Source organism: Denticeps clupeoides, chromosome 6 (genome assembly GCF_900700375.1).
Source record: "Denticeps clupeoides chromosome 6, fDenClu1.1, whole genome shotgun sequence".
In the NCBI taxonomy this organism is placed as follows: domain Eukaryota; kingdom Metazoa; phylum Chordata; class Actinopteri; order Clupeiformes; family Denticipitidae; genus Denticeps; species Denticeps clupeoides.
Genome location: NC_041712.1, coordinates 22,852,056 through 22,865,169, shown reverse-complemented (window position 1 = coordinate 22,865,169; position 13,114 = coordinate 22,852,056). Strand labels below are relative to the sequence as shown.

The 13,114-nt window shown below is 45.7% G+C and overlaps 2 protein-coding genes across 3 annotated transcripts; both read left to right on the top strand.

Moving 5' to 3' along the window:
• Positions 1-360: 360 nt before the first annotated feature.
• LOC114792939 (homeobox protein SEBOX-like) lies at positions 361-2,120 on the top strand. Its single transcript, XM_028984487.1, has 2 exons — positions 361-1,006; positions 1,094-2,120. Exons 1-2 carry the CDS (start codon positions 770-772, stop codon positions 1,688-1,690), a joined length of 834 nt encoding a protein of 277 aa, XP_028840320.1. The 5' UTR covers positions 361-769; the 3' UTR covers positions 1,691-2,120.
• A 1,216-nt stretch (positions 2,121-3,336) lies between these two features.
• Positions 3,337-12,734, top strand: LOC114792938 (polymerase delta-interacting protein 2-like). Of its 2 annotated transcripts, none has more exons than XM_028984484.1 (11): positions 3,337-3,549; positions 4,427-4,502; positions 4,604-4,701; positions 5,567-5,666; positions 5,745-5,820; positions 5,894-6,001; positions 6,111-6,247; positions 6,930-6,956; positions 7,040-7,165; positions 7,265-7,344; positions 8,235-8,843. In XM_028984484.1, the coding sequence occupies exons 1-11, from the start codon at positions 3,368-3,370 to the stop codon at positions 8,362-8,364; spliced, it is 1,140 nt and encodes a 379-aa protein (XP_028840317.1). In that variant the 5' UTR covers positions 3,337-3,367; the 3' UTR covers positions 8,365-8,843. The 2 variants fall into 2 exon arrangements, with proteins under 2 accessions (XP_028840317.1, XP_028840318.1); XM_028984485.1 differs by lacking the exon at positions 8,235-8,843 and adding an exon at positions 11,869-12,734 and having other exon boundaries at positions 3,339-3,549.
• The last annotated feature ends 380 nt before the right edge of the window (positions 12,735-13,114 follow it).

The following is a 13,114-nucleotide window of genomic DNA, read 5'->3' as shown; positions in this document are numbered from 1 at the left end:
GTCTGAAAGCTGTATAGACACGAGTCTTTTAACTAATTTTACATTTACAGCATTTATCAGAGGCCCTATTCCAGAGCGAATTACAATCAGTAGTTACAGGGACAAAAAGTTCAAAAGTATTTGAGAAAAGTATTTCAGACGATTCTAACACTTACACACACACATGCAGACACACTACACAAAATTTTAAAAAAATTCTTCGTCTAGCAGTTAAATTTTTTTTCAGAGCATGTTCTTTTTCTGACAAGTTCGGCCTTATCAGGGCTCTTGGTTTTGTAAACTCAAAATCTATAGAAACCGTACGAGAATTGCTGATGTCTTCCTCTTGTAAATCGCTTTGGATAAAAGTAAAGTCTGCTAAGTAAAGTAAAGTAAGGGACAGTCCCCCCCCTTGAGACACTCAGGGTTAAGTGTCTTGCTCTGGGACACAATGGTAGTAAGCAGGGTTGAAACCTGGGTCTTCTGGTTCATAGGCGAGTGTGTACTAACGTATCTGATGGAGATACTGCTCTTCATGGCCAGTGAATTTCTGCGGACTGGGATCCAGACCTCAGGAGTCATCAAAAATATTGTAAATCTGTGGGAGGACGTCTGCTTTGGCGCTCCCCACGTCCACAGGATACCCGAGGTATCGGGAGATCAATTTCCATTGCCGGACAGAGTTTCTCCCAGTTTAGTGCCAAAAGCTCCAGAAGCTGAAGAGTAGAAATCGTTTGTTTCAGCATCCTGTTTAACGCTCGTTCCGTTTGACTCGCTACTTTTTTGATTTATGAGGAGGTGCGCTGTGTTTTCTACTTCTGCAGATTCCATTAGAAGCCATGCAACAACATCACCTGAGTCCGACCGGACGGGACATTTGGAGGGACAGAGGAAACGCAAAAGGACCATTTTCAGCCGCGCCCAGCTGTCCGAGCTCGAGCGAGCTTTTGTGGTGACGCCGTACCCCGACATAACCCTGCGTGAGAGACTGGCAGCGATCACGCTCCTGCCCGAAAGCAAGATTCAGGTGAGACTCGAGTGTGGCGCTCAAAGCCTCTTCCAGATCGATCTTCTCCTGTCAACTTCCTTCCGTTCTGTTTTATCCCTTCTTCAGGTGTGGTTCCAGAACAGACGCGCCCGCAGCATTAAGAGCGGCCGGCTGAGCAGGCCAGTGATGAAACGGAGTTCCGGTCCCGCCTGTCTTCTTTCTGCTGTGCCGACATCATGTAACCCCAGCCAGGTGGCCCGCGTGGCTCCAGAGGCGTGGAGCTGTGCTTCAAACAAACATCAGCAGCAGCAGCCCAACCCAAGCTGGTCGCATCAGGTGTTCGGCCCCTGGAGCCTGGACCTTCCCCAGCCGTCGCCCCCGCCTCCACCGATCTCCCCCGACCTCCCCGGAGCGCTGCCGTGGGCAACGCGACCCCCCCAGCAGCCCGGGCCCTTTCTCCTGCCCCCCGCCGCCGCCGGACGCCACTTCCACCAGGCTCAGCAGCCGTGGAGTGACTTCGGCCCGGCGTGCGCCGCCGGATACGGGCCGAAGCCCCACGCCGCCGCCCAGGGCAGGTACGCTTCCGTCTCGGTGGACCAGGTGGTCCCCACGCAGCAGCAGGTCTACTGGGAGGGAGCAGTGGCCCGTCCACAGACCTCCCTGGGGGACATTTCCGAGCTGATTCACAGCGCCGCTGTGGTTACTAACCTGGGGGAATTCTGACGTTTCACGCATCCTGAAGAACCACCGAAGCCTCTGCAGCATCTCGCTTTTCATGCGTTTTATTACGATGTTTCTTGCTAAAACTTTTTTGTAAAACATGCCCGTCATATTACTGTCAATCTAACTAAATTGTACATATTACATTTCTGAACCAACATGTATTTTCTGTAATTATTTATTCCCTCTGTGCTGAGAAACCCGCATGTTAAATGTTTTCCCTTAACAATTTCTGTCAAAAATACACATTTTCATCTTTTCCACAGTCTGCATTTATTCTTTTTCACACAGACATGTTATCCATCTCACATTGTGTTCATTTATTCACATACAAACTGATTGAAAACATGGTGAAATGTTTGTCTCACACAGATACATGATTATTAAATATAGCAGAGACTTATCTATCTAAGAAGTATAATAATAATTATTAAGCGGCTCCATGAAAGATATAGTTGCAATGAAATTGTTTTCCGTCAATCAAAATATTTTCCTCCACTTATGTGGATGGATATGTCAACTACCCAATAAGTAAAAGATAAAAAAAAATAAATTGAAAGGCAAAGCTCAAGTTCTATCAGCTTAAGGGGGGCTTAAACGGCATCTGGGTTTATTGTGTATCATAGTGGTGTATTGCTGTATTATTACTGTGAAGATATGACTACTGACCTTGCAGTTCGCCTGACCTGCTGGACACTGATCTCTACATATCATAATCATCCCTAAAGCCAAATAATCTTCAAATAAATCAGAATCATATTCTATAATCTGGGTGTTAGATCTGAAGTTTGCTGTGTGTGTTCCAGATGCATCTGCAGCTGTTCATCTGGGCTATGAATAAATGAATGTGTGCTTGTTTATGAAAGTCATAAATTAAAATGTGTATACATGCATGCCGGACAGAGATATTGATACTAGCCGAGCAACAACTGATGAATTGCAATCTTGCTTGCAATTTCATCGACACTAAGCTTGTTTATGTGAACGCATGCTTAGAAATCTGAGAGCAGATTATTCTTTTTTTAACTACAAGTCAAACATTAATAACAGCAGTATCAGCATTACAATACAATACTTTTTTTTTGTAATAGAATATAAAAATATATAGCTATATAGATAAAATATTTAGAACATGTCCCCTGTCCCACCTTAATAACCTAAATGTACCTTTGGGAAATTAATTCAGCTACGGTCCCTTTTAAACACGGAAATTTGAGAAAACTCATCATGATAATGGTTAAGATTAATAATAATTTTTTATTAAAGTGAAGTGATTGTGATACGGTGTGCACTGTGACACCACCATTGGTGGGCACCCATGACAGGCGCCTGGGGAGCAGTGTGTGGGGACGGTGTTTTGCTCAGTGGCACCTTAGTGGCACCTTGGCTGATTGGGATTCAAACCGACAACCTTCCGATTATCGGGCCGTTTTCACCACTAGGCCACCACTGCCCCAAATTCTGCCCCAATTTAACAATAAAATGACAGTGTGGTGGAAATTACTATTTTAAAAATGACTATTTTAAAATTTACATTTTGTGGCGTCTGCCAGCTAAAATGAGCTTTACAGTTTGCACATTCCATAAAATATATAGTCTAAAATTTATCTAGTTCTTCTTATAGAATAAGAAACAAGAAATTCTCAGAAATTACACCCAACTGCCCCCATCTAAACAAACATGGCGGCGGCCTGCGTGCTGCGACAGGGGCTGCTGGCCACGCTGAACAAGTGCAGTAAAAAGCAGACCTTTCGCGCCTTGTGCTTCGACCTCAGCAGTAGATACGACCCGACCCGGCGCAGACCACAGTGTTCGACGTGCGGCGTCGTTAACGCGCAGCAGAAACGGTCGGTGTCGTCACGGTAAGACCCTGGTTAGCTGGCGGAGCTAAAGCTAATTCACCCTCCGTTAGCAACGATGCTAAGCTAATTCAGCAAGACCCGCGGTCGTGTCAAAAATAAGCGTGCTTTGAGCCGATGACAGTTGAAGTAATGGGCCTCCCTTTACGGGAGATAGGGGTGAAAATCTAAAATTGCTGAGGGTGAGAAGGTCTGTGAGCGGTACGGTAATAAAGTTTTTATTTTATTTTTATTTTTTTTTTATCTTGGCCAGCAGATATTACAGACACGCTCCGCCAAACTCCGATATCTAAAAATGTACACACCTGCAAGTCGACGTATAAACGTCGCGCTTTCTTCATAGCGCATGCGGCACCGAGCGGTGCGCCAAGGTCAAGTTGAGATCAAGACCGGTGTTGAGTTTACGAGCCCCGCTGAGCGCCAGAATACCGACTCGGATCTGGGGGTCTCCGGATCGCGCCTCTGGCCAGCTGTAGATGAATCCAGCGAGGTCGTGTTTATATGTGTCACCATTAAAACATCCACACACAAGTTATTCTCATAGCTTGTCGTGATCCAGCTTTTCAACAAAGGAACGTTGACCCGTTTTATTAGGACCGACAAAATACCCATTCATCAGTAAATTGTTTAAATGCATTCCGATGCTCAAAAGTAGAATGCGCCGATTTGGGGTTCTTTCAACACGCCACAAAGATGAACCATAGAGCATAATATGATGCTGATAGACATTGAAATTGATTTTATTTGCATATTTAAAGTCATACTGGCCGGCCCAGCTGGTGCTGTTACAATTATTATTTAGCTTTTCTAACACCATTGATGTTTTTTGTGTGTGTGTCTGCGTCCCATATCTGAATCTCCTGTTGTTGGCCGGTAACAGACCTGAAGGAAAGGTACTGGAAACTGTTGGGGTTTTTGAGGCGCCAAAGCAGCATGGCAAATACGAGACTGGACAGGTAATTACGGGGAGATGAAGCGTTGTCTGCAGCAGTCTTACTTAAAGCGTGTGCATTGCGGCTATTCTTATTAACGTGTGTGTCTGTCTGGTGTGCTTCAGTTGTTCTTGCACAGCGTGTTTGGGTACAGAGGGATAGTGCTCTTCCCGTGGCACGCTCGACTCTACGACAGGGACGTCGCGCCACAGACGACGGAGAGGTGGGTCTGACACCTCTCTCCACACTGTTTTAGATTGCTATGCAACATGTTTTCCGGTCTGGTACACTTTCAATAGCGCGTTAACCCAACCAAACTATTTAGAAAAAAGCCTCAACTACAATGACCTGATGCACACCTGACCATGGAATCATGACGACAAAAAACCTCATTATGCACCCTACCTAACAGAATGGACCGCACCCCTCTACCTGCTTTGGGGGCCCTACAGTGATTTTTGCAAATGAGTTATTTCTGCCGCACCCTGTATTATTTATTTATTTATTTTTTAGTCCCGAAAGAAATTGCTTTTCTGCTTTTAACGCATCATCCTTGGTGAGCAGTTGGCAGCCATGACAGTGGTTAAGGAAGCGGCCCCGTAATCAGAAGGTTGCCGGTTCGAATCCCGATCCACCAAGGTGCCACTGAGCAAAGCACCGTCCCCACACACTGCTCCCTGGGCGCCTGTCATGGCTGCCCACTGCTCTCTCAGGGTGATGGTTAAATGCAGAGGACAAATTTCACTGTGTGCATCGTGTGCTGTGCTGCCGTGTATCACATGTGACAATCATTTCACTTTACTTTGGGTACCACTGAGGTGCCATTGAGCAAAGCATGGGTTAAATGCAGAAGACGCATTTGTGGCATCACAATGACAATTACTAAAAATTGTAATTTTAATTACTAAAAAAAAAAAAAAAAATGACAGGCGCCCAGGGAGCAGTGTGTGGTGGACCGGGATTCAAACCGGCAACCTTCTGTTCACAGAGCCATCTCCTTGTTGCTGCTGCAACCTCTATTTTATGTAAACACTTGCCGAGAAAAGAGATTTTAATATATTCCTGCATTTTTGTTTTCTTCCTCCCAGTAAGCAAGAGCCTCCTGGGGCCCATGGGTCAAAGGAGGTGAAGGGAAAAACGCACACATACTACCAAGTATTGATAGACACCAGGGATTGTCCCCACATTGTAAGTTGTCTTGCAGGCAGACACTTGCTCTGGTGTGTTCTGCAGAGCGCCTTTGTGTAACTGGCACCTGCTTTTCAGTCTCAGAGGTCTCAGACGGAGGCAGTCACGTTTCTCGCCAACCACGATGACAGCAGGGCACTTTACGCTATTCCAGGTGAGTTGGGTCGAGGAATGGACGCTGCTGTCGTGCCCCTTCTGTTGTTAAATCCCTTGTGTTTATTTTGAAGGTCTGGACTATGTGAGTCACGAAGATATTCTGCCTTATAACACTACTGACCAGGTCCCCATTCATCATGAGCTGTTTGAGCGCTTCCTCATGTACAAAGCGTCTAAAGGTAGGCAGAGTGGGAACGTCCACGCAGCTTAAAGTCAGTAAAGTTTTTTTTTTTCCTTCTTTCGAAAATGTTATGTAATGGGTGTCTCTGGGTGGGTCCACCTGTGCAGTGCCCCCCTTTGTTCCCAGAGACACGCTACGAGCATGGCAGGAAAAGAACCACCCATGGCTGGAGCTTTCCGACGTCCACCGCGAGACGACCGAAAACATCCGTGTCACCGTCATTCCCTTCTATATGGGCATGAGGGTATGTGGTGGCTTTTTCAGTTCTTTACTTATCACACTCATTAATTACACGTTAGAGGAAAACCCAAGCAGAGGACGCATTTCCTCCACCGACCGTCATGGCATCCAAACATGCCATGTTGGAGTTGCTTGGTGATTGGATGTAAAAATTAGGTCGATTCTCAACATGATGCACGGAACAAGTGTGACGTATGTAGTTCTTGTTGAGCTTTAGTTCGGTCCCACGAGACTCTGCAGAACCAGTGGGTTGATTAAATTTTTCTGAAAAAATGCCGACGCTACTTCCTGGTTGCACCAAACTTTGTGGTGTTGATGACGTGATTTCCGCACATGCTCGTCCCGCCTTTCTCCTCCTCATTAGCATTTAAAGTGACAGACACCGGAACGGCGCGTCGTGGGGGAAATCTCATGGTGGGACTGGATCAAAGTGGCTGTAATTCTGCACCAAGGCAGAGTTTCTGAAAGAGACTTCAGATACAGGATTAGAGGATATATATATATATAAAATGCATAAAATGTTATATATAAAAGCAAAAAAATGTTTTCATAATAAGGGACCTTTAATGTCTGCAGAAATAAAGTACATGTTTTTATGATCCATAATTTGCTGTTAGAATGGTTTCTCAACCTTGTGGTTTGCATTTTTGTTTTCATGCCACTGAACATGTTGGGCTCGGTCCCAGGAAGCTCAGAACTCCCATGTTTACTGGGTGAGTCCGTTTCTCTGGCGGTTGATGTGTCCTGGCTTCTTCAAGAGACTCTGTGCCGGAATGTTCCGTTTTTTCCTGTGCAGTGGCGGTACTGCATCCGCCTGGAGAACATGGGCGCCGACGTGGTGCAGCTCAGGGAGCGCCACTGGAGGATCTTCAGCCTCTCCGGCACGCTAGAGACGGTCCGAGGACGAGGAGTCGTAGGGAGGGTGAGCAAGAGCGCTCTTTATGTCTCACTGCAAAATGTGTGACTATACAGGGACATTTTCTGAACAGAAGCGTTTACATTTTTTCATTTCGATTTGCAGGAGCCGGTGTTGTCCAAAGAGCAGCCAGCCTTTCAGTACAGCAGCCATGTCTCACTACAGGCCCCTAGTGGACACATGTGGTGAGTCTTTTTAATTTATTTTTATGTAAATGATAAATCAGTGCTCAGTTTTTAAATAGTGCTGAATTTCCTTCCAACCTACCATACGAAATGGGTGTGAGATGTGTTACTAGTAGAATGAATACTAGCATGAATTCTGTTGTCCCCATGTCTTTCTACACACATGGTGAACCTCCATAATGTACTGCAGTGTGCTGTGCGTAAAATATTAGTTAACTCATATATTATTATTATTATTTAAGCACATTGTGTTTGTGAAGATGAGATTAGTGGTGTTTGAGTTTAGTCAAGTCGCCATATGCTATTAGTACTTATTAGCTCTTATTCAGATGCCTCAATCCAGAGCGCTTTACAGTAGTGACAGGGACGGTTGCCCTTTGGGACACTCAGGGTTAAGCGACACGATGGTAGTTTGAACATGGGACTGGTGCTCTTCTGGTGAACTCCTGTGGCACTGAGAACTGCGCTGTAGATAGCTGCCCACTGTGCCACATGTGGATGGGTAAAGTACAGTGGTCGTGTTTTATTGTGGCTCACTTTGTGGTGTGACGAAAATGACACCGATCTGGAGTCTGTGCGTCTGTGTTTTGTACTTGCTTTGGCTTTGCGGTCTGGTGGAATTAGAATGAGGCTGATTGGCACTGTCTTCTAGATCGTGTGGGTTTCTGTGTTCCGATGTAAAGGCTGCATTAGGTGAATTTTGTGTGTGTGTTTGTTTTTCAAGAATGTATTAATAAAAGACAGTGTAATATCTTAATTATTATTAGTGGGCCCAAACCTGTAGCTGGTGGTTCGTTTGATCTGAAGACTCAAGTCATGGCCAGCGTGTTTGGGGAGGGGGTGAGGCAGGTCTCTGATGGCGCGTCTCCCTGTATGTCTCGCCCCTGCAGGGGCTCCTACCGGCTCGAGAGACCCAATGGCACCTTCTTCGACGTGCGCATCCCGCCCTTCTCGCTCGAAAGCAAGAAAGACGATTCTCCCAACGGCTTCCTGCCCGGGCCCTTCACCTCCCTGGCCTAAGAGCCGCCACTTGAGCCTGTCACCCAAACAAACCCGGCCGACTAACCCCCGTCTCGTAGGGGGTCTTCTCCTTCCTAACGCCGCGCTAATCAGTTCTTTCTGTGTCGGTCCAGTTGCACCCAGTTACGCCCCATAAACTGGTCGCTCCCTCTGTCCTTTTAGGTTCCTTCTGCTATCAGAACCGTAATTTACGGGTTCCCAGCCCAGTCGGCATTTTTGGGACCCTGAAGTGGTGTTAACCAGGTGAATCCAGAAGATGCCAGGTGGCCGTGGACAGGTTTAAAAATTGCACGTAGTGAAGAACGTGAAGCCCACACTGAAACATGGTGCCATGCTTAGTTCGTCGTTTCATTTGTAAGCAGTTTTTACGTTTTACGTGATTTTAGCTCTTAATGATGGGGATTGACAAGCATTGGAACTTAATGTATGAGAATTTTTCACCCTTTTTTCACCCAGAATCACAAAGTACAAATTCCAGATATGGTATCCTGATATCGGGGGGGGGGGGGGGGGGGGGGGGGGCAGTTTGACATGTTAAATTAATTTATTATTCATTTATTATTATACCTGATGACGAACTGAACTGATTGATCTGAAGCTATGACCAGAAGCTGATTTCACTATGCAATACATGATCAGCTGTCAAGCTGCCTTATCCGGTTTGCCTCGGACCTCGGACCGGTTTAGATAAGCAAACACTGCCACTCTTCCACTCATGGACAGATAAGTAGGTGACCAGGTGTTAAAAAAAACACGTTTAAATGCGATATATCCACAGCAGGTCCCGTTTACAGTCCCCCCTGCAGCACATATCCCAGCAAGATTATTCACTTCCTGCTGGATGAGGCAGACGCGGTGTGTGAAGGGCATATAGATCTGCACGTCTGTTCACCGGGCTGTTTCAGACAGTAGTCCGCAGCCGTGACGTCGTAATGCTGTTGACTCGCTTTTCGGACGGGTGACGGGTCGGGGTCGGGTGTGTGTGTTGTGTAGTTTACAGCTGTTAGGACGTATGTATTACACCTGTAATGTGACACGTGACGAGTTGAAAATCAGCGCGTGTCTCCTGCTGCTGACGGAGGTCTTGCGACTGTCTCTTGATCACCGTTTCCTACCATTTTTTTTTTTTTTGGTTTGGTTTTGCTTAGCATTTCAGGGAATTTTAAATAACACTTTGCTGAATGTAATAGATTTATTTAACAGGCATTGTGCACTCTTTGGATGGGTTGAAAATAATAAATTAATTTAAAGCTTATGAAGTTTGTGGCCAAGTTATTTTAATGAACATTTGGTGTTGTATGCACTGCAGTGATTTGAAAGCGGCTGACGTCATTCAGATGGTTCATGTTTGTCTCAGAATGGATGGAATTGAGCCATTTGCAAGAGGCTGCAAATTACACAAAAACATGGATCCCTGTATTTACAATACCGTCATACAATACATGCGCACATCTTCAGAACATGTATGTGTGTATGTATATAAATCATTGTTTTTATTGTGTAAAACTTTCCTTAGGTTATGATATATATACTAGATAAACACACACACACACATACATATATAAATTTCCATTTATATATGGCATAACTTGAGAAGGTTTTTTTTTTTTTTTTTTTGGTCCTTTCTTGGCATCTTTGGCTGCAAATGGATGTTTTTGTGCCAGAAGGCCAGTGGTGACATCTTTGATGTCCTTCCTCTTTTTGTGAGCCAGTTCAGCACTCACTGTTACTCCAGGAGGGATTTCATGCATTTACCTGCACCGACATTTGCAGATGTGTAAATGACTGTGGTTCAGGATTCTGATCTGTGACATTAATATTGACGTTTACATTGACCAGGATGTCTTAGTTGATCTCTGTTGCGGCATGATTGGATCGACCCATCGAGGATGCGAGGACTCTTGTCCGTTCGGAAGTCATGCATCAAGGTTTCCTGCCTTGCCCTTTCATGTTTGCTGGCGGTTGCCGCTGGCCACGCCGCTGCTCCGTGCCTCTGCAGGGCCGCTTGGCAGTGCCAGCCTCAGCGGGTCGGCTCTGTGCCGCTCTGCCACGTCAGTCGAGGCGATCATCTCGCCACGGCGTGACGCCGACCCCGATCTGGAGTGCCCGGCGGCCAGCATCTGCTCCTCCTCTTTTTTTTTTTTTTTCATTTACATTTACATTTACATTTACATTATTTATCAGACGCCCTTATCCAGAGCGACTTACAATCAGTAGTTACAGGGGACAGTCCCCCCCTGGAGCAATTTAGGGTTAAGTGTCTTGCTCAGGGACACAATGGTCGTAAGTGGGATTCGAACCTGGGTCTTCTGGTTCACAGGCGCGTGTGTTACCCACTAGGCTACTACCACCCTGAACTAAATCACTTGCCCCCGCACTGGCAAAAAACCCCATTCTATCCTTCTTCAGCATGATGCACGGTGTCCTGTGTAATATTCTGCATATATTGTCAATATCCATACTTCCCTGGACTGCGGTCTTCCGGAGGTTTCCAGGGTTTCGCCACCGGTCTTCTTATTGCCAGTTACCATGGTAACTGATGCCACATGTATATGTGTCATTATTTTGAGGAGAGTTGTCTCCGCTCACTTTAATGCGTTTATATATCGCTGGTTTCCAATACAGATTAGAGGCTAAACGCTTCATTTGTTTTTATTTAATAATAAGAGGCTGTGTCATTACACAAGTTCAGTGTCATTCTGAAAAACGTAATGAACAAAAAGAAATTGAATATATAGATTCCCGTGGGGTTATTGTATGGTGCTGTAAAACATTCTCTATCTGCTGCAGTCTGAAACATAGTCTTATTGTAGGAAACCCCCCCAAAACCTCAGCCCTCACTGGTCCTCTGTGCCTGCTATGATACGTAATATTGCGCTAATTCAGCCGTGGTACAGAATTACAGCCCTTTTTTTGTGAGTCCCACAATGAGATATTCCCAGGAGGCGCCGTTTTGGTGTCTGAACTTTTAATAGACGGGACGAGGAGAAGAGCGGCCTATAGACGCTGAGGAGCAAATGACATCAACACCATTCACCAACCACGATTTCTGGCACAGACAGGAAGTCGTGTCAGTGTTTTTCATAAAAATAAAATCAACCCGCTGGTCTTGCGTGAGTAAACCAAAAAAAATAAAAAAATACATCGGTGTACATTTATAAATACATTTTTACATCCACACATTTGGAAGCCATGATGGTCTGTGGAGATACTTTTTTAGGGGGGGGGATTCTCTAGACGGATAAACCATGAGAAATGGGAGGTAACCTTTCCCCTTATGATGTCTGAACAGCGAAGCAGAATGGCCAAAGCCCTCTTTATACCCATCACCATTTCTAGCCAGGCTGGGGGGGGACTCGTATTAATTCATATTAAATCATCTCACAAAGTCACATTTACATGTCATGGGACCTTTAACTTTCAGACTAACATCACTCGAACATGCTCTTACCAATAATGTTCTTGACCAGCATAACTTAACATCGCTTTTAACTGTCTGTGCAGGGGGACGTTCCGCTTCGAGAAGTCCGATGGGTCCCACTTCGACGTGCGAATCCCTCCCTTTTCCCTGGAAAGCAACAAGGATGACAAAATGCCCCCCGCAGGCTACAACTGGTAGCCGCCCCCTCCCAAGATGCATAGTGGGTCTGCAGCAAGCCGTCTTCCAGCTCCTTTTTTTTTTTTCTCTTTTTCCCCGGCCCATACGCGGCCGTTCTTTTTCCCAGTGCAGATCCTCACACTTCCAGGGGGAGAACGTCTTGGATGGAAATACACTTTGGCCGCCGTTGGTGGAACTGTTCCTGAGTGCCGGTTATGCCGGAAGAAGAGTGAATGTTTACCGCAGTAAAGAACGACTGGTTGGACGTTCAAGAAGTGTGTCGGTGTCTTGTGGATGGTTCGGTCCACTCTGCCCGCAACCTTGTGTTAAAATTCCGCATACTGTCCTTCATTCTCATCTCTTCGGGAGCCTCGTTGATGATGAATTTGTACGCTGGGATACGCACCAGGGGTTTGGATAGGCTGAAGCTCAACACCGACGAGGTGCCATCAGTCATTGGAGTGTCGCCTCTCCTGAAAATGGTGCTGCCGTGGCGTGTTACAGCAGAAGAGCTTGTGCCACTTTTTTTTGCAATAATGTAAAATATGTGTCGTGCTCGTTTTTACCTTGGAACATGTTTACTGGGACAGATGTTGCAGTTGAGGTCCGGTTATCAGACCAGGGGTCAGTGCGAGGAAATCCCGTCAGTAGCGTTCACTGTTATTTCCCGGTGGGTCTGTTGTGCAGCACATGTGGAAGGGTCTTTGTTCTTTGAGACATGAATTGATTACCGTGATGCACAATGTGTAATAAAGGAAAATGGCTAATCTTTTTTACTGAATTTATGACTGACACCTATTTAAAAAAAAACAAAAAAAAAAAAACACCATATGTGTTGCAGGAAGCAACATAAAAAAATTAAGTATAGATTTTTTTTTTTTTTTTTTTTTTTTTGCATCGTTTAATTGTGCAACTTTTTGGCGCGTGCGTTTAACCCTGTCTGCTCGAACGAAAAAATGATGCAGATGGGGTCGCTTCTGATTTGCGTCTGGAGCGTCATAGACACCCCCCCCCCCCCTCTCTCTCTCTCTCTCTGTCTCTCTCCCTCCCTCTCTCTCTCTCCCTCTCTCTCTCTGTCTCTCTCTCCCTCCCTCCTCTCTCATCTGTCTCTCTCCTCCCTCTCTCTTTCTCTCTCTCTCTCTATCTCTCCCT